General features: G+C 43.2%; 1 protein-coding gene across 2 annotated transcripts in view; it reads right to left on the bottom strand.

Annotated features, from left to right (window-relative positions):
* LOC144505059 (PDZ and LIM domain protein 4-like) overlaps positions 1-15,795 on the bottom strand; it is a 104,895-nt gene extending 89,100 nt beyond the window's left edge. Inside the window, exon 1 of one of the 2 annotated variants that reach the window (XM_078230800.1) lies at positions 15,572-15,795. In XM_078230800.1, coding sequence (XP_078086926.1) covers positions 15,572-15,664 — 93 coding nt within the window. In that variant the 5' untranslated portion in view covers positions 15,665-15,795. The remainder of the gene's footprint in view (positions 1-15,571) is intronic. The other variant, XM_078230802.1, reaches the window with a different exon arrangement.
* Between the last annotated feature and the right edge of the window lie 6,226 nt (positions 15,796-22,021).

Genomic DNA, 22,021 nt, shown 5'->3' with positions numbered 1-22,021 from the left:
ATGGTGGAGCAGGCTTCAGGGGCAGAGTGGCCTACGCCTGCTCCTAATACAAATGTTTGTAGTGATCGGCCACGTTACGATCAAGGAAAGTCCATTTTATAAGGTTGTGGGGGTGGGACTTGAACCCAGATCTTCTGGCTCAAAGACAGGAACACTATCCATTGCACCACAAGGCATCTTCTCACCCACCCGAGTTAATCCCCATCATAGGGGTTGGGTAGGCTCTGAAGCAGATAGTCCACCTGCTATATTTAAATAAATAACCAAGGGTAAATGAAGCGCGTTACCAAGCCAATTGACCTGGATGATACACTGCCGACACCATAAAACATTTGGTGTGGGCAGTCAAGCAAAACCAAGCAACCTGATTTTTTAACTACATTCAAAGGATGGGAAGGTACGAGGGTGGGTGGTATGATCTTTCGGGACTCTCTTTTACAGATCTATGAAGGGGAAGTGACCCAGCTAAGATGCAACTCCCCTTTCTTAACTGCTCCCATCCTTAAACCTAACTCCCACCACCCCACCTATCTCCCTGGCCTCTGAAACTCTCTTGGCCCAAGACCCTGGACTTCCAGGATCCATGGGCCTTCTTACTCCTCTTGCTGGGAGTCCTGACAGTGACCACTGCCAGAACTGATGGAGCTGTTGGCCAATTGGATTGGCTGGAAGCTTCAGAGGGCATGACTTCTTCCCAGTGAGGGGCAGAAGGGCCACCCACAGCACATTGTGATGATGATCTGCCCACCTCATATTCCCATAGCCCAAAGATTCCGTGACTGCACACTCTCACTGGGAAGCTATACTCAAAAAAGAATTGCAGGCCAAAAGAAAGAGATACTATCTATAAAACTGATCCAAGGAAACAGACTCAAAATAACATGTTCTCTAACACCTCCTTTTTTCCACCCCTTCGCAGACCTTCCCTTTTGTTTTTTCTCCCCATCCACCTTCCAAGGGCCTGGAATTCCTCGGCTAGTTTGCACTGGATAATCCTCAAAATGAAAAATAAAATGTCCATTTTAAATATGACCCGTTCGTCACCTGTAATCGTACATGTGACGAAGCAGCTCATGTGTTGTGCTGAAAGAAATTTAACTGTTGAGTGTAACAGTTAAGATTTGATATTACATCGTGCACTTTTTGAAAGTTTTATGAATAAAGTACATTTCTGGAATAAACATTGCTTCACATTCCAGTTAGAGCAGGAAGATCAACACTCAGTATACAAATAGTTTGTTGAGTGATGTCTTGATAATTACAGCATCAAATGGACTTCACTATGGTGAAAAGTGGAATGAGAAAGAACCCCAATTATATAGTTTAAAAAAATTGTTCTCCCTATATCCAGATATACATATTTATAGAGGACAGTCACAATATCGAATATCATGGGAGTGATTCTCCCAGCGCAGCAGGCCAGGAGACCCAAGCAGAGGCCATTTAGCGGGCTCCCCACTGGCGCCACGGCCTCTGTGCATCTCTGGCCTCCGGTGCCGTCAGCTACTTGTCAGAAATCGGCGCGGAGCTGTATAATTTATTCAAATCAAGATTTGCATGTAGTTAGCGGGCCCGGAGACTCCAGCTAGCCTCTCTCCCCACCACCAGGAGTGTTTCACTCCAGCAGGGTTTACAATAGCCCCCCACTTGCGGGGAGCTGGTAGTCTGACACCACTGGAGTGAAGGGGGGCCCATGGAGACCCCCAGGAGGATGGGGTAAAGGGAGTGCCCATGGGCATTGCCAGCTTGGCAGTGCCAGCCTGGTCCCCTGGCACTGCTCACCAGGCATTGGGCAGTGCCAAGGGGGGGGCAGGAGGGGAGAAACAAAGAAGAGTCTCGCTCCCAATCTGCACTTGGCGGTGACAGAGGGAGAGAGGCTAGCGATCGGGACTGCTTGAGGGGTGAGGGTGGCTGGAGGGGCAGCGATCCAGGGTCGCGGGGCTGGCCAGCAATCAGGAGGCCAGTAGTGCGGGGCTACTGCACATGCTCCGATCTTGACGCTGACAGATCGACCCATGTGCAGTGGCCCATTCAGCGCTATGCTGCCAGCCTCTCCAGCGGGAATAGGCCCTGCCCCTGGATTTTTAATGAGATTCATGCTGGTGCAATCTGCAGTGCACAGAGTGTGGGAGATTCATTTTGAAAATCCCACTAAAAAAAAACAGCAGCATTTACTCCAGTTTTAAAGCAAATTCAACACTTGAATCTTTTTGAGAGAATCCCACCCCACTTCTAATGAATTTCATTCATCCAACACATGTGGAAACATCCAAGTGCTTTACACAATTATTTTTATGCAGTGATTTTCCTCAGAGTTTTTGTAGAACATAAAAATAAGCACTCGGGGAGTTCTCTGGATGATTTAATGAATTGTGCTTTGCAAGGCATAATACAGAGCCAGAGAGCATGAAAGCCCCAAATTGAATCCTTGAATTCTTTGCTGATCTCACTGGTGCTACCTTAAACTTGCAGGAAAGAACAACACAACATTTCCACCACTTCACTTTAACCATTGCCTAGAGTGCAAGCAAATTCAGGGTCAAAATCAACTGTGGCTATTTCTGGAAAGCAAGAAGGGTTTAACAACACCAGGTTAAAGTCCAACAGGTTTAAACCTGTTGGACTTTAACCTGGTGTTGTTAAACTTCTTACTGTGTTTACCCCAGTCCAACGCCGGCATCTCCACATTATTTCTGGAAAGCCCCAGGCTTGATCAAGAAAATACAACCACTTGAGAAGGATACGGAATAGCATCGCAAAAAACCTGCCCACATGAGAGAAAGGGAAAAAAAAACATTCAGCAATAAAACACAATCTTGGAGCCGACACATTATTGAGTAGATTTTCCAGCCACTGTGGAATAGGTATAATTCGACAGACATGGTAGGATTTGTGTATCTCAGAGCTTCTGGGGCTAGATTTTTTAAAAGATGAAGCCACTTAAAGGCAATATATTAAGGGGACAAAGATTGTGGAGTATAGAGTCTGGCAAAATTAATGAGGCACATTTCAATTCGTAAAAGCTCAGCCTGCCGACATTCAAGGGACATTAATGCAGCCAGATTGCCTTGGCAATGACACGGTAAATGCCAGTGCACAAGTTGACTTCTTTAAGTTTAGCAAGGGCTGACTACTTGCAAAATGCCAGTGAGAAACAAAACAAAGAGCTAGAATTCTCGTATAAAAGAGCGTGGTAATTTAAAGTGGTAAGATATACTCAGTTGTCATTTATATAAAAAATTAAAAAAGCTATTCCTATTGTGAAAACAAATTAAAAAACTGAGTGAAATTAATTTTGTGATAGGCAAATTTAGGTTCGAGTTGTCTTTTCCGAAAGCCATGCTTCTGAGCACATTCATGCCATAGCAGTTCTCTAGTGATTAATGCAGCTGTACAATTCCTATGACTAATTCCACACTGATGTGCCAATTTTGCCGCTTCTGAGAAATCTCAACTGCAGCGTTCTGGTCCAGACACATACTAATTGCAAATTTCAGCAGAAAAATCCTATCTTTCAGCCAGAAATATGGAGGCCTGGAAGAAGAGGCGAAGTGCACACAGAATGTTCGCTTCTGAATTTCAGGATTGATCCAAAGAGTGCATCATGTGTGTTTTCAATCTCAAACTGGTGTCTAAAGATATTTAAAAGGATGTAACTCCACTGCACGCCACCACCGCCCACCCCCCCCCCCCCACTGCACGCCACCACCCACCCCCCCCACTGCACGCCACCACCCACCCCCACCCCCCCAACTGCACCCCCCCCACCCCCCCCCCAACTGCACCCCCCCACCACCCCCCCAACTGCACCCCCCCCACCCCCCCCAACTGCACAGCCCCCCCCACCCCCCCCAACTGCACAGCCCCCCCCACCCCCCCACCACTGCACCCCCCCCCACCACTGCACCACCCCCACCCCCCCCAACTGCACACCCCCCCCACCCCCCCACCACTGCACACCCCCCCCCAACTGCACACCCCCCACCCCCACCCCCCCCCCCCCCCACCCAGAAAGACACACCGTTTATCCTCTCTTCTTAAAACAATCTTCCTAGTTAAAATTTTCGTCCCCCCTCGCATCCTGTTTTCTGAAGGCAGGAATACAGAACTTGTGTTACCATGGGGCTCAGTGCTAATAAGCCTGATCAATGAAAATGTAATTGTAGGGAAAGAACATCTAAAATGAAACCCAATTTTATCCTTTAAAATTAAAAGAAATCTAACAAGGACACCAGGAACCAAAGCAAGACTAATTTTTCCCTTCCGTCCTCCAACCAGCTATCTAGCCTAGATAATGTTACAAAACAGGCACTGGACCAAGGGTTTTGATTTTGTGTGTGAATTAACAGCACACAAACATAACCAGATTTCCCCCCCCGCCCCATCCCACATTGAACCATCAGAACATAGTTCCTATGTCCCTTTTAGGAGAGGGTGCAGTGAAATTCAAGACTTGTTCCGCTCCGAGGCAGGATTTCCCACAACCAGATCGGCTAGCTGATCAAATACAAGGGCGAGAACTTTCAAAGCAATGTGGTGCCACTCCTTAAAAGAAAAAAGTGTAAGGGAGGATATTCACATATTAACACTCTGCCCTGGATGGAAGATAAATGAACGGCAATATTAAAAATGGAAATAGCTGTAAAGCTAAAATCATAGTCAGTATGTACTGAGAAAAATACAATGGAGTTTTAGTCTAATTTTAGAACAGGTTAGAATACACTGGGAAATTGGTCAATTTGATGTGCACACTATTTAAAGTGCAAATCACCTCGCCTTTTTGCAAGTGAAAGATGCAGCTGGAGTTTCGAATCACAATTTCTCGCCAATTTGCACTGCTCTGCTGTCAATCTCAACAATGATGTGGAGATGCCGGCGTTGGACTGGGGTAAACACAGTAAGAAGTTTAACAACACCAGGTTAAAGTCCAACAGGTTTATTTGGTAGCAAAAGCCACAAAGATTGTGGAGTATAGAGTCTGGCAAAATTAATGAGGCACATTTCAATTCGTAAAAGCTCAGCCTGCCGACATTCAAGGGACATTCAAATTTTATGTGGCTTTTGCTACCAAATAAACCTGTTGGACTTTAACCTGGTGTTGTTAAACTTCTTACAATCTCAACAATGGCAGCATTGCCTTAAACCTCCTGCAGGTTTTACAAAAGTGCATGTTAATTTGCAGATTACTCTTAGTGCAGAGTTGGGGCTAGTGCTTGACAACGCAAGTTTTTTAAAAAAAAAACAGGGATCAATGCTCTGCCACCTCTCCAAGTTGTGGACTTCATTATAACAGGACATCAGTGCAAGCTGCTCTTCGCTAGCAATTCTTTCTCCATAGATGCTGCCTGACCCGAATTTGCAACATTTTCCATTGAATCCTTTTCTGAATAGAGTAATGGGAGCAGAAAGGTCATTTTGCGCTACTTAAGTCACCGGCGGCACGGTAGCACAGTGGTTAGCACTGTTGCTTCACAGCTCCAGGGTCCTGGGTTCGATTCCTGGCTCGGGTCACTGTCTGTGTGGAGTTTGCACATTCTCCTCGTGTCTGCGTGGGTTTCTTCCGGGTGCTCCGGTTTCCTCCCACAGTCCAAAGATGTGCGGGTTAGGTTGATTGGCCATGTTAAAAATTGCCCCTTAGTGTCCTGAGATGTGTAGGTTAGCGGGTAAATATGTGGGGGTAGGGCCTGGGTGGGATTGTGGTCGGTGCAGACTCGATGGGCCGAATGGCCTCCTTCTGCACTGTAGGGTTTCTATGATCTATGATGAAGATTAAGAATTGACTGACAATATTGGAACACTGAATGAGAAGAGTAGAGGTAGAGGCGTTTCCAACCAAGAGTGATTGCTTGTCTACCTATGTTGCTAGAACATTAAGTTCTAGCTTTATGGACCCAGCTGATGAATTCTGGACTTTAAGTCCCTCCATTCTTTACCTGCTCACTGACATTTTCTTATTCTATTCTCCAAAGGACAACAGCTCCTAATAATTTGGACTTCAATTATAGGTTGCTAGGTCGGCTGATTGATTCAGAAATTCTACCCGATTATCTGGCTGGAGTTGAGGGTAAATATTAATTCAAACTTAGAGTATGCAAAAGGCTTCGAACAAAAAAAATGTATTTATTGATCAGTTCTCCTCGAGGCATGACTTTCTTGGATAAGAGGATGACCTGCAGAGCTCAGGTTGCTAAACCAAATGATATTGCAGAAATCAGATGACTGGCTCTGTAAAAATCAGTATCCTCTGTACAGTGACTGACCAGCTTAGACCATGAAAGCACGAGTAAAACAAATTCGGACAGGGACTCCTTAGATTGACATTTTCTCATTTGAATGCCCATGTACAGAAAAAATGAAATGGAAAACGTTTGTATTTCTACACTGAAAATTGCCCACAAAATTCTTCCAGGGGGCAATTCTACAGAACTTGCCCAGGTCCTTCTCAGCCTCTGGAAGAATTGTCTTAGGCTAGAGTTGCTTCCAGAACTACCAATTACTTCTAGTTCTGCATTCAAAGAGCCACTATTATGTAAACCCTGACATTGGGTGGTGGTTATTGTAGCTGGACCTAATTGTATTTCATTCAATTTTCCAGCTGAGTTCACTAAAAAGTGATCATTAGCAGGAATCCTGACTTAATGCCCTTCCCCCACATCAGTTATAGTAGTCTACTACTATCCTGAAATTAGCCAAATCATTAACTGAGGATTAAACTTCAAGTATGTAGTTTGTGCAAATCCGTACCCACACTGCATGGTACTGTTTTAATTATTTCCAGTGCATTGAGACTAACATATCTAAAACATAAACCCATTTATAAAAAGAAAACTTGAATCTAGAATTAAATTTTAGACAGAAAAATAATCACTGACATTATGTCCATTAAATTTTAACACCCAGGTTAGAGCAGTTTTATTCATTTACATTGATAAGCTGCCTAATTTAGACATATCTGGTTTATACAATCTGAAATGTCACACTGCAGGTACATTCAGCCCTATGAATCTCTTTCATCATTCTATTAAACCATGGTACCTCAGCTCAGCCACATACTGATCATGACTGTATCTCAAGTAAGATGCACTGAGACGAGGAGGAGTCTAGCACAGATTTACCGGAATGCTGTTGAAGCTGATGGCTAAAAGGATAGGTTGCATAAGGACTAGACAAGGCTGAATAGCTTCTTTCCATACTGTAACAGAATCTTACATTTATATAGCACCTTCAACACTGAAAATAGAACACAAGGTGCTTCATAGATGCTGAAAGAACATGATCCTAAGCCAAAGACATAGGAGGCAAGTGACCTTCAGCTTAGTTGAAGAGGCAGACTTTAAGAGAAGAGGAAATTGGGAGAGGTGGATGTGTTTAGGATGGGTCCCTCAATGGTGGAATCTAGGTGACTAAAGGCATAGCTGCTACAGTGGTTTGAAGAGATCCACGAGTGATCAGAGGCAGAGAACAAAATGTGGTGGTGGTGGAGTATACGTTTGGAGGCCTTTGTGGTGCAGAGAATACATAGCCGGAACTGGAATGCAGGATTTTTAAAAAGATACAAAGAAGCAAACAGTTTGGCTCAGAGACAACAGACGTGGGCAAGATAAAAAAAAGTGGCAGAAGCAAGGAATTGGCAACAGACTTTAAAGAAGCCAATGTTAAGCTGGAGCAAATTACTGAACACCTGTGACTAGATATCACCGAAGCAATCTGACATCGAGGCAGCGGAATAACAAAATAGAGCTGGATATCATCAGCAGAGTGACTCCATGCCTATAGATGATTTCACCAAAGGGAGCATGGAAACAAGAGAGCAGAGGTGCAAAAAGAAACAATAGTTGGAGATTAATTGGCTATAGTCAGATAGGCAAGTATGGAAAAAAAAAGAGATAATTCCATTGAGCACAGCAATGAAGCAAAAGTCTTGGTGTATCACAATGTCGGTGACCAGGTCAAAGCAGCAGAGTGATCATGGATGCATAATACACCATGCTATTTTTTATTCAGTCTTTGACAGTCAGATATGCAACTACAACATTACCCTCTCCAGTAACTTGTGCAAACTTTCACCACATTTAAAAAAAATTGTTCTCACATGGATTAGTATACAGTGAAAAGTATTGTCTATATGCTAAATAGACAAAGCATACCATACATAGAAGGAAAAGGAGAGAATGCAGAATGTAGTGTTACAGTCAAGGCTAGGATGTAGAGAAAGATCAACTTAATATGAGGTTGGTCTATTCAAAAGTCTGATGGCAGCAGGGAAGAAGCTGTTCTTGAGTCTTTGTAATTTATAATGTCTTCAATTACGGTAGATTCTTTAAAAAGCTTGGCTTATAGTTCAGAATACAAGTTTAACAACTTTTCCAATTTAAAGAAATCCCAATTTTATTTCTTCTCGTACAAGCATGGAAGAAAGGGGCAGTCAGTATGATAGAGTTCCTATTCTAGGTTCACATTATTATTCTCAATTAATATAGTTCATTCCAAACAATTAAAGTTCATAAGTGTTATATTAGCTTGATACTAATCTCCTGTTTTACAACCCAAGTCAAAAAGATGGGGGATTTGGACAATATCATGGTCAATTGGATGATCAACCAGAGCCAATGCCTACTGGCCTGCAGGTGGCAGCACGGTGTCTGTTCCAAAGTCACTCAAAGGTAGTTTTCACACCAGGACAATTTGAAGGCAAGTATAGTAAGCCTACTTTGACCTTTCCATGACAGCTATACTTCAACTTTCTCCATGACAAATTTCCCATGTACATGGCAAATCTCTACCCAGCTCAAAATGCTGAGCAATAGAAACAGGACATCTCTTGCTTATTGCTTGTGGAGCTTAAAATTTGACGAGGTATCAATCGGTATGACTTGGTCACAAAAAGATCAATTTGTAGATTTGTATAGCAAGGAGGACTGAAGACTGAATACTGTTCTACACACATCATATAGACAAAGTAGCCAAATAACCAAATACGTGGAATTCTGACCCTTGAATCTCAAGTCCAAAGCTTACTTAAATGGACAGCAAGTTCTGGCTGGTCTCACTTCAAATGCATAAAACTAATTACAAGAATTTATTCTGCTCCTGTTTTCCATTAGTTCTTTGACCTGTTAGTAAGTATACATGTAGTGCAGTAATTGTGGCTCAGGTTAGTCTGCTTTAATAGCTTCTTGAAAAGCAAATCAAACGTATCCATAAGGGAAGTACACCAGACTTTTCTAACACATCAGAACATTTTAAAGCAAAAATACACATTAATAGCTGACCTTGGTATGTTAGTGCAAGATTAAGCACATGTTCGCAACTTGCAACCCTGTATGTTTGTCAAGTGATAAGCATTATCAAGAGTGAGAAATGCTAATCACAATATTGACTTTTTCAATTCAATACAATTTTTAAAAATTCATGTAGACAATTTATTATGGAGTTTAAGAGTATTTGTTATAATCTACTAGCAGACTCTTACAGCACAGGAGGAGGCTATTCAGCTCAACGTGTCTGCAGCAGCTCCCGAAAGAGCTACCCAGCCAGCCCCATTATCCATCGCCCTATGAATTCATCACTTTCAAATATGCATCCAGCTCTCTTCAAACCTCCTATGGAACCCATCTCCACAACTCTCCCAGGCAGCGCATTCTAAATCCCAACAACTCTGGATGAAGAGGTTTCTCTCACTCCTAGCTCTTTTGCTGACCATCTTGAAATTGTGACCCTGAGTCACTAACATACCAACTAGTGGAAACAGAATATTCTTCTTTACCCTGTCAAAATTGTTCATAATTTTGAACACCTCAACAAAGTCACCTCTGAATCTTCTCTGCTCCAAGGAGAATAGGGCCAATTTCTTGAATCTTTCCTTGTACCTAAATTTGTTTATTCCTGGTATCACTCTTTCAGGATGCCCAGAATTGAACATATTCCAAAATGTGGCCTACCCAATGATTTGTAGAGGTGTAGCATCACTAAGATCCTATAAGCCTTCTTAACAACTGTTTTAACTCACCTGGCCACCTTCAAAGATCTGTGCACTTGAACCCCAAGGTCCCGCTGCTCCTGTACTCCCCTCAAAATTGTACCATTGAGCCTGTATTGTTGCCCCCATGTTTCTTCTACAAAAATGCATTACCTCACATTTTACTGCATTGAAATTCATCTGCTCATTTGGTCAACTTGTCAACGTCCCTCTGAATTCACTCAACGTCATCTTCACAATTCACTATTCCCCCTAGTTTAGTACCATCTGCAAATTTAGAGATTCGGCCCTCAACACCCATCTATAAATCATTTATATAAAAAATCAGTAAAAGCAAGGGTCCCAACACTACTCCCTGGGGAACACCACTTTCAACTCTTCTCCAATCTGAGGAATGCCCATCTATACCTATCCTGTGTTTCCTATCTATTAGCCAACTTCGAATCCATGCTGCCGAGCACTCATCAATCACAAATATTTCTAATTTGCTAACTAACCTGCCATGTAGCACTGTATCAAATGCTTTCTGAAAGTCCAAATATATACAACATCCATGGCATTACTCTCATCCATTGCCTGTGTCACCTCATTAAATAAATCAATTAAATTTGTCAGACATGACCTGCCCTTGATAAAGCCACGTTGGCTGACTAGTCTTCATTTTGACTACTTCAGATGGACTGAGTGCAAGTGACCTATGTAGTGGAAGGATTTGGAAGTTGGGTGATACAGTGGTTAGCACTGCTGCCTCACAGAGCCAGGGACCTGGGTTCGATTCCCAGCTTAGGTCACTGTCTGTGCAGAGTCTGTATGCTCTCCCCATGTCTGCATGGGTTTCCTCCAGGTGCTCCAGTTTCCTCCCATAGACCAGAAGACATGCTGATTCGGTGAATTGGCCATGCTAAATTCTCCCTCAATGTACCCAAACAGGCACCAGAGTGTGGTGACTAGAGGATTTTCACAGTAACTTAAAGTAAAGTTTTAAAAGTTTATTTACTAGTCACAAGTAAGGCTTACATTAACATTGCAATGAAGTTACTGTGAAATTCCCCTTCATTGCAGTGTTAATGCAAGCCTTACTTGTGGCATTAATAAATAAACAAACTTAAAAAGTCAGAGGAGACAAGGCCAGTTAGCCTGTTATAGTTAATGTTGGTAATTAGTTGTAATCAACAAAAGGACCAAAGGAATCTCTATTGGAAAGAAACAATTGGTTATGTGGCACAAGGGGAACTGCTCCACATGAAGGCAGGCCTCCATGAACTCACAGTTGGTAAGGAGATTAAACCCCTGCTTGTTGGCATCATTCTGCACCACACTCTAGCTATCTGACCCTCCACCCCCCTGCCCCCACAGTCTATTAAAGATCAGCCCTCTTTTCTACCCTCTCAGCTGGACATCTAACAATGTTGAAATAACCAAAAATGTCTTCTTAGTACTTACTAAATTATCCCAGACATTCTTCATGTGTGGTATTCCACCATCTAATCCAAAATACTTTCACTAAATTTAAACACAGCTCTTTATCCCATTATTTTGTAACAGTTCTCCTTAACTCAGCTATTTCATCACTTATACACATATTACCAACTCCCCTGCTTAACTTTATTTTTGCTCTAAACTAGAGATTGAGCTCATTTCAACTGATCCTTGGAGGCCATCCATTACACATGGAGTCATTCCTGCTCCTCATTTCGAAATGGTCTTCAATGCTTGTACATCCCTTTTGTAGCCAACCGCAGTAACTCCAAGTGTGGTCTGACAGCACATGTACAGCTTCAAAAATGCCACAGGATAATCACTGTAATCCTTAAACAAAAAAGCACCAACGCATAAAAATACCCTTTTGCGAGCCACAGGAGACAGAAAATAAACATTCTGAGAAAGTGTTAATTGTCTGCTGCTCATTAATAATGACACCAAAATGATATTTGAATTAGTCTTATTTACAACAGTGGAAATGGAATTCACCTATTACCATGATAGAAAATGGCACATTCAGTTTATCTGACCCAACTTTGCTCCCCACTCCAAATTACAGGACAATCTGAACTTCATATTTTGTTTCAACATCCAAATTCTACCTGTGCTCCAAGTTATCTGCAGAATGTAAACAGTTTCCCCATAGCGGATCTGGATCATCAAGGCTAAATGTACCGCTTCACAGGCAGATTTTGTTCAATATAAACAAGCAAATTTTACTTGCTGAAGGCAAGTACTATGCCACAATCTTAAGTATACAGCATGACATGGACAAGAAGCATCTTGTAGAATTATAGAAATCACCACAATGCAGGAGGAGGCCATTCAGCCCATCAAGCCTGCACCAACAACAATCCCACCCAGGCCTTATCCCCATAACCTCATTTACCCTGCTAGTTCCCCTAACACTAAAAGGGGCAAATTAGCATGGGAGGAAACCAGAGCAAAGCCACGCAATCACCCAAGGCCGGAATTGAACTCGGGTCCCTGGGGCTGTGAGGCAGCAGTGCTAACCACTGTGCCACAATGCCGCCTGATGTTATCCATAATTTAAAACTTTTAGAAAATGAAAGGCATCAACATCATTGGAACAAAACCCTCCCACCAAAGTCTGTATCCAAATCTCCCAACCGCAGTTCTTTTTTCCCCAAGCGACTGTCTGTCTCAGCTTAGCTGCCTTCACAACTTCAACATCTTATATGACACCTCAGTTGAATTTCCAAGCACATATCCTCGAACATGAAGACTATCACTAACATCCCAAATGCCCCCTCCTACTCCCCATCCCCAAACATTCCATCAGCTGTTTGAACCTTCTGTCAAGCCATTGCCACCTCTAGACTCATGTTTTTTCATCAGTTGTTAAATTTAAACAACTTAAATTGGCATGTTGTTTTAATTGCACCAACGTTCTTCTGGCTGAACTTCCTTCCAACACCTTGTCCAAATCTCTGGTGCTTGCACTCTAACCTACAACAGGCTCAACAATCACCTCAATGCTCACCAACCTACACTGGTAGCCAGTGGTTCCTCCTAATACTAATCTCTACTGCAACTTTTCATCCTAACATTTGTGGAAATGCTTTCAACTGTCGAGGTCCTCAAGACTAGAATTTCCCCCCTATTTCCAAGTTTGTAGTCACATTTCTTATTGCCAGATCCTTTGTCTTGGGATATTTTCCTGCATTTAAGAAGGTGTTGTGAAAAGGAAAGTTATTGCTGTCGTGACTAACAGTTTCTTGTATCTCATTGTTCCCAAGTTGGTAATGATATGGATGGGATTGTCATTGGTGCAGGTTCGGTGGGCCGAACAGGCTCTTTCTCGCACTTGATGATTTATCACAGAATCCCTACAGTGCAGAAGGAGGCCATTTGGCCCATCGAGCCTGCATCAATAACAATTCCACCCAGGCCCTATCCCTGTAACCCCACGTAATTACCCTGACACTAAGGGGCAATTTAGCATGGCCAATCAAATCAACCCACACATCTTTGGACTGTGGGAGGAAACTGGAGCACCCGGAGGAAACCCACACAGACATGGGGAGAATGTGCAATCTCCACTCAGACAGTCACCCAACACCAGAATTGAACCCGGATCCCTGGCACTGTGAGGCAGCAGTGCTAACCACTGTGCCACCCACAGCTTTACAATTCAAAATCCTTGTTAAAGGAAAACAGTATGTTATAGGATATGATATGTTCAAGACTGAAATAGATAGATTTTTAAATCAGCAAGGCAATCAAGGGTTATGTGGATAAGGCAGGACAATGGAGTTGAGGACTATCAGATCGGATTAGTCATGAATGGCAAAGAAGAGTCAATGGGCCGAATGGCCTACCTCTCCTACGTCTCATGGGCCTGAACTTTCCGTCCATTCACCCCAGTGGGATTTTCCCATCCCGCTGCAGTGAACAGAGATTTGGTTTGTCACCAAAATCTCTGACTTCCTGCAGCATGAGCATGTGATGCGCGGGCCATGGATTGCGGCCATGGTCTAGGGATGAGTACCATCATTCCTGCTTTGGGAAATAAGGCAGCTGCCTGCATTTTATAAATACAGCTACGAGCTCCTTCCAGACAACATCCACTTTCAAAGAATAACAAATCTCCCTGTGTGTCAATCCACTGGCTGCAAGTTGTTAAAACTTCATGTACAGTAGACACAAAATTGTTAAATCAAACATGTCATTCAGGTTATGGGGCTGGTGAGGGAATTGAATGAAAACTTTAGAGCCATGGTCACACATGTAGCTATCAAACTACATGCAAATAATTATATTAAATAGAACAAAGGTTTGTTTTAAACAATGTGATCAATTTTGTTCTGTTATATTAAGCTAGGAGTAGTACAAGAGAGTATGTTTCTTCACCACTTACTAAGTTTAAGCAATCTAAATTTGTATTTTGTTTTAACTGGCCTTGGGGTTTCACTCTGGACTGGCCTGAATATCAGGTACTGTACAGCGTAACTTAATTCCAGATCAACTTTAAAAAAAACATTCAAATTGATGGAAAAAAAAAAATCACACAAATTTAACTTGAACAACTTCTTCACGTGCTGGATACACCACATTTATAAACTTTAGGGATTTTAATGATTTTGTTGCACCGATTGTACACAAGAAATCTCCCAACTGGCAAACTGCCCTCAGTTAAACTGGAACCAGACCAAAATGCACCATTAAAAACTTTACCCATAAAATAAATTTCAATCAACTGATTTTAATATGCAACACAAAAGGGAATACACCACAAAATCCAGGAGCTGTGATTTATAACTCAGTGATATGCACTGCACGGTTACAGGCCAGTGGTTAACCTATCGATAAATTATTTCAAAAAAATGTTTCCAATTAAGAGAGATTTCTCTCCCTGTGATCTTTTTTAGCTATTCAAGTCGTTGCTTTCCCCCCCTGGCTCAAGTTACCATCAGCCTTCTCCAGCAGCAGTTCCAGACTCTGAACCTTCCTAGCCCATGTTTCTGTGTGTTTATTCATCTATTAACGCGTTAAACCGTTCAGGAAACCCCTCATTTTCACTACAGCACAATCGCTGAATGTAAACCCATTGATGTACTGGAGTCTTACAGTTACAATGATCACTTACGCTGAATTAAACAGACAGCCCGTTATGCCCTTAAGACAGTTCTTGGCGTGATTGTTTAATGAAACGTACATATTACCAGCCCAAAAAATATGAACTCAGATTATAAAAAGGAGGAAGACAGGACGGGCAAACCCATTAGAAAAAAAAAAGTGACCAAGTCAGGAGTTCCCACTGGATAACAATACTGCCTTTATTGTGATTCCAGAAGAACAAAAGTTGGGCAACAATTGTAGTGGAGAGGGGGTAAATAATTTTCCCATTTCACACTCTCAAAATATTCTTTATACAATTGAAGAGATATTGGTAACTAACGTGCATCGCCAAAAATTTAAGCAACTTTGACACTCCTGCAGTCAGATTTCTTGCACTAATAAAAAGTACGAAATGAAAACGACACGAGTTAACAAGCCTCCAGTGAAACGAGAGAAAGAGAGAGAGAGGGAAAAGTTCCCAGGGTATTTCCTCTTCTTTTTTTGTTGTTGGAGGGACTGGTTGCTTACCCGCGAGATGGTTAAGGGTTGGCTATAGTCCTTGCCTCCTACTAATCTAAAGCCCCAGGGTGACGGTCCGTACAGTGTCACTGGATGTGGCATTGTGAGCTGTACACACTGCGGCTCCAACACTCTGTATACTGCCAGTGAGAGCGCAAACTGCAGCAGTCCGCTTCTCCGCCTCTCCCTTTAAATTCCCTGCTTCCACATTACATCATCCCCCTTCTCCCCGCGCCACCCACAACAAAGACCCACACCCCCTCACGTGCCCTTGATTGACAGCTCGGCCCTCCTGTTGCCAGAGCGATCAACACCTCCCACCCTCTCCCTGGCCAGTCCTTCCACGCAGGTGTGAACACTCACAGAGCTCTCTGGGAATTGTAGTTCCCACACCCCTCCCCAATTCCTGGAAGCCTCTCCCAGACCTGCAGGTATCACCCACACAGCAGCCCCTCTGTACAATCCCCCTATGGCAAGGACACCCAGGTATCACCCACACAGCAGCCCCTCTGTACAATCCCCCTATAGCAAGGACACCCAGGTATCACCCAAACAGCAGAACCTCTGTACAACTTCTCTATAACAACGACATCCAGGTATCACCCACACAGCAGCCCCTCTGTATAATTCGTCTATAGCAAGGATACCCACGTATTACCCACACAGCAGCCCCCCTCTGTACAATGCCTCTACAGCAAGGACACCCATGTATAACTCACACAACAGTCCCTCTGTACAACCCCTAGTGCCCACTTGCCATTCCAGCAACTGCTTTGCAACTTTCCTCTGCACCAAGGTGGTGCAGTTCATGGAGAAAAGTTTAAAGATTAGTTTATTTATTAGTGTCACAAGCAGGTTGATATTAACACTGCAATGGAGTAACTGTGAAAATCCCCTAGTCACCACACTCCAGCACCTGTTTGGGTACACTGAGGGAGAATTTAGCTTGGTCAATGCACCTAACCAGCACATCTTTCGGACTGTGGGGTGAAACTGGAGCACCCGGAGGAAACCCACGCAGTTACATGGAGAACGTACAGATTCTGCACAGAGAGAGACCCAAGCCGGGAATCGAACCTGGATCCCTGGCGCTGTAAGGCAGCAGTGCTAACCATTGTGCCACCGTGCAATGTATAAGCTTTATAATGCTCTGGTCAGACAACATTTGGAATATTGTGAGCAATTTTGGGCACCGTATCTAAGGAAGGATGTGTTGGCCTTGGAGAGGGTCCAGAGGAGGGTCACAAGAATGATCCCGGGAATGAAAGACTTGATGTATGAGGAGCGTCTGAGGACTCTGGGTCTGTACTCGATGGAGTTTAGAGGGATGAGGGGGGATCTCATTGAAACATGCAGAATACTGAAAGGCCTGGATAGAGTGGACGTGGGGAAGATTTGATTTGTCTTTGATGTTTCATTAGTAGGAGAGACTAGGATCCGAGGACACAGCCTCAGAGGAAAGGGAAGACCCTTTCGAACTGATATGTGGAGGAACTTCTTCAGCCAGAGGGTGGCAAATCCTGGAAGCCAGGTCACTGAGTGTATTTAAGACAGATCGATAGGTTCTTGATTGGTAAGAGAATCAAAGGTTATATGGAGAAGGCAGGAGAATAGGGCTGAGAAATTTATCAACCATGATTGAATGGCAGAGCAGACTGAATGGGCCGAATGACCTAATTCTGTTCCTATATCTTATGGTCTTATAATCACTAGAATCCATAGAATCATAAAATCCCTACAGTGCAGAAGGAGGCTGTGGTGGACTACAGTTGCGCCTTTGTCCTGTCTGGACCACCGTTGTTGTGTTTGTCATGCCTGGACACATCCCCTGCCGGCTCCTCCCCTTGTCACCTAGTATAAAGGTGGCTGTTTCCTCCCCCTTGTTCAGTTCGGGTCGGTTATCTGTTAGGCTATGCTCCTAGTTCTGTAATGAATAAAAGCCTACAGTTGTATTGGCACACAAGTAGGCTTTTGCCTAATTGATAGCGCTTCAGAGGCCATTCAGCCCATCTATCCTGCATCATCAACAATCCCACCCATCCTTGTAACCCCGACATATTTACCCTGCTAATCCCCCTGACACTAAGGGACAATTTTTGCATGGCTAACCAACCTAACCCGCACATCTTTGGACTGTGGATGGAAACCAGAGCACCTGAAGGAAACTCAAGCAGACAGGGGGAGAATGTGCAAACTCCACAATGACAGTCACCTGCGGCACTGTGAGGCAGCAGTGCTAACCATTGTGCCACGTGCCGCTCCACGACTAGAAGCTTTTCCCAGAAACACAGAAACGTTGAAACTAGAAACAAGGCTATTCCGTCCTTCAAGCCTGCTCCACCATCCATTTTGATCATAGAACATAGAACATAGAAAGCCACAGCACAAACAGGCCCTTCGGCCCACAAGTTGCGCCGATCACATCCCCACCTCTAGGCCTATCTATAGCCCTCAATCCCATTAAATCCCATGTACTCATCCAGAAGTCTCTTAAAAGACCCCAACGAGTTTGCCTCCACCACCACCGACGTCAGCCGATTCCACTCACCCACCACCCTCTGAGTGAAAAACTTACCCCTGACATCCCCCCTGTACCTACCCCCCAGCACCTTAAACCTGTGTCCTCTCGTAGCAACCATTTCAGCCCTTGGAAATAGCCTCTGAGAGTCCACCCTATCCAGACCCCTCAACATCTTGTAAACCTCTATCAGGTCACCTCTCATCCTTCGTCTCTCCAGGGAGAAGAGACCAAGCTCCCTCAACCTATCCTCATAAGGCATGCCCCCCAATCCAGGCAACATCCTTGTAAATCTCCTCTGCACCCTTTCAATGGCTTCAACATCTTTCCTGTAATGAGGTGACCAGAACTGCGCGCAGTACTCCAAGTGGGGTCTAACCAGGGTCCTATAAAGCTGCAGCATTATCTCCCGACTCCTAAACTCAATCCCTCGATTAATGAAGGCTAGTACGCCATACGCCTTCTTGACCGCATCCTCCACCTGCGAGGCCGATTTAAGAGTCCTATGGACCCGGACCCCAAGGTCCTTCTGATCCTCTACACTGCTAAGAATGGTACCCTTCATTTTATACTGCTGCTCCATCCCATTGGATCTGCCAAAATGGATCACTACACACTTATCCGGGTTGAAGTCCATCTGCCACTTCTCCGCCCAGTCTTGCATTCTATCTATGTCTCGCTGCAACTTCTGACATCCCTCCAAACTATCCACAACACCACCTACCTTGGTGTCGTCAGCAAACTTACCAACCCATCCCTCCACTTCCTCATCCAGGTCATTTATGAAAATGACAAACAGCAAGGGTCCCAGAACAGATCCCTGGGGCACTCCACTGGTCATTGACCTCCATGCAGAGAAAGACCCCTCCACAGCCACTCTCTGCCTTCTGCAGGCAAGCCAGTTCTGGATCCACAAGGCAACAGCCCCTTGGATCCCATGCCCTCTCACTTTCTCAAATTCAATATCCTGATCCCGCCTTCCCCCACCCCCCACATCTCTTGATCTATAGTTAATTTCTTCTTGAAATCACACAACGTTTAGGCTTCAACTACTTTCTGTGGTAGTGATTTCCATAGATTCACCACACTCTGGGAGAAATTTCTCCTCACAAAAAGATTTATCCCTTCTGCTCAAACTATGGCCCCTAGTTCTGGACTACCCCAACATCCTTTCTGAATCTACCCTGTCTAATCCTGTTAGAATTTTATAAGTTTCTATGGGATCTCCTCTCACTCTCCTAAACTCCAATGAATGCAATCTTAACCAACTTAGTCTCTCCCCCTAAGACAGACTTGCCATCCCAGGAATCAGCCTGGTAAACTTTTGTTGTACTCTCTCTATGGCAAGGGCATCCAGGTATCACTCACACAGCAGCCCCTCTGTGCCTGTTTGCCATTCAAAGAACTGCCTTACAACTGTACTCTCTATCAAGGCAGTGCAGATCGTGGGAAGTAACCATTCCCATTGGCAGAAGGGTTGAAAACCAGAGACCACAGCTTTAAAGTGATTGCCAAAAGGACCAAAGGCTACATGAGAGAAAACGTTTTGTTTTAACCCAGCCAGTGGTTGCAATCTGGAATGCAGTGCCTGAGAGTGTGGTGGAGGCAAATTTAATTCTGGCTTTCAAAAGGGAATAAAGATAAGCATGTGATGGGAAAAAATAATTGCAGGGCTATGGGGAAAGGAAAATGGAACTGGCTAAATTGCTCTTGCAGAGTGCTGGCACAGATGCGAGGAACCAAATGGCCTCCTTCTGTGCTATAACAATTCAACATTTTTATCTTGGCTTTACTGAATTTGTTGCGGTTCATAGTTCGAGTAATGCAGAAACCAAATTGGTCTGATGGTAGAGGGCTATGATCTCACAGAATTCTGTGACAATGCCTACTGGCTGTTTTCAATTTTAGTACACATCTGGGATGTGGAATTTGCAACTTAAATGATTTTATTGCAAAGATGATGGTCCCTTTAGGTCGCTGTTATAACTGTTATTCTGGGGAAAATATGAAGACTGTAGAAAGTACAATTTTGTTCTAAGACCAAATCACTTGCAGTTGTCAATTCTTTGGCTGCCACAAAGACACTGAAATTCTGAGTAAGTACTGTTTTATTTAGAGGAAGTAGTTATCAGCAAAAGGAAAATTAATGATGCATATTAATACCTATTAAAGAGGCATTATTGACATTACTGTCAGAGCTGTACATTGATTTAATCACACACAAAGTAATACAATAATGTTGGTGTACGAAAATAATGTTTATTCATGCAGACAATTTCCTTCTTTTTCCTATTTTAAAACAATGACCACCCATTTCTTTCAGTTTTCAAGAGAATTTCTGTGACCCTTTGGTTAGCCCAGTCTAGGGCTTGAGCACAAAAATCAAAGTCAACACTCCACTGCAGTACTGAGGGAATACTGTACTGTTGGAGGTGTTGTCTTTTGGATAAGACCTTAAACCAAGGCCTCATCTGTCTGCTTGAGCGAATGTAAAAGATCCCATTGGCACTAACTTAAAGAAGATCAGGAGTGTTATCCATACTGCCCTGGTCAATATTGATTTCTCAATCAACATTGCAAAAAATGAGTTCATCATAATGGTGTTTGGAGAGTTCCCTCGCGTGCCCACATTTCAACATGACTGCCATTGAAAAACCACTTCAATTACCATGAAGTGCAATGAGACATCTGGTGTTCATGAAAAGCGCTATATAAATGCAAGTCTTTCTTTTAGGTTGACCATCTGTAAGAATAAAGAACATTAATTTACATTGCTCTTTTGAGATGCTCAGGATATTCAAAATGCTTCACAGCTAATTAACTAATTTTAAGATGTGGTACCTGATGTCATGGCAGCAAACACAACAATCAACTTATCCACAGAAAGTCCCTCAAATAATAATGCGAGGTCAATGATCAGATAAACTGTGTTAAGGGTGTTGGTTAAGGGATGAATGTTGGCCAGGGTTCCAAGAGAAATCTCATGCTCTTCTTCAAGTTGTGCTGTTGGGATGCTTACATCTCAGTGTGGGCAGAGAGAGCCTCAACTTTACATCTCAGCTGAAGGTAGGTACTTCTGACAGTACTCCCTCTACCCAAATGAGAGTCTTGAATTTTCAATGTAGGTGCATCGCTGAAATTAGACCCCAAAAATAGACCATTCCTGCGCCTATTCCTGTGATCTCAAGATTATCAAAATGTAAGTGCAGGTTTCAAAAATAAAAAAGGACTAGAAAATGTTCATTTTTTACTATGTCTGAAAATCTGGTTCTAATTGTACAGAGTTTTGGTGAAAATGCAAATGTAAGAAGCTCGTATAGGCCGCTTTAGGATTTAGCAAGCTTTATGCATGGGGATGCTTCTAGGATTGATAAATATCATATGAAGATTACACTCTAAACTTTGCAACCTTGTTAGCCCTGAAATTCATTTGCACCCAGGTTACATATGGCTCTAAGTGCAGATATGAGGGAAGTGGAACCAAGAGAGAAAACGCTGGAAAATTTCAGCAGGTCTGGCAGCATCTGTAAGGAGAGAAAAGAGCTGATGTTTCGAGTCCTTTGTCAAAGCTGAGATTTTCCAGCGTTTTCTCTTTTGGTTTCAGATTCCAGCATCTGCAGTAATTTGCTTTTATGAGGGAAGTGGAAGATGTTTGTGATTGAATCTTTAAACTAGGTCTTGAACTCATGACCTTTAGAGGGGAGAGTACCACCATTGAGCCAAGGGTGATTGTAGCGTTTTAAGTTTTCAGCCATTGCATCATGTCTACTAAGTTTAAGTTTTAAAGTTTATTTATTAGTGTCACAGGTCGGCTTATATTAACACTGCAATTAAGTTACTGTGATAATTAAGCCAATCAATAGAATGTTACCAAAACTCCCTACTTGTGGTGAACCATAGATGGTTACCACTATGGGTACTTGTACATATGTTACTCTTGT

The sequence above is a fragment of the Mustelus asterias genome, chromosome 16 (genome assembly GCF_964213995.1).
Source record: "Mustelus asterias chromosome 16, sMusAst1.hap1.1, whole genome shotgun sequence".
Classification (NCBI taxonomy): Eukaryota; Metazoa; Chordata; class Chondrichthyes; order Carcharhiniformes; family Triakidae; genus Mustelus; species Mustelus asterias.
Note: the sequence above shows the minus strand (reverse complement) of the source record. Positions and strands in the feature narration are given on the sequence as shown.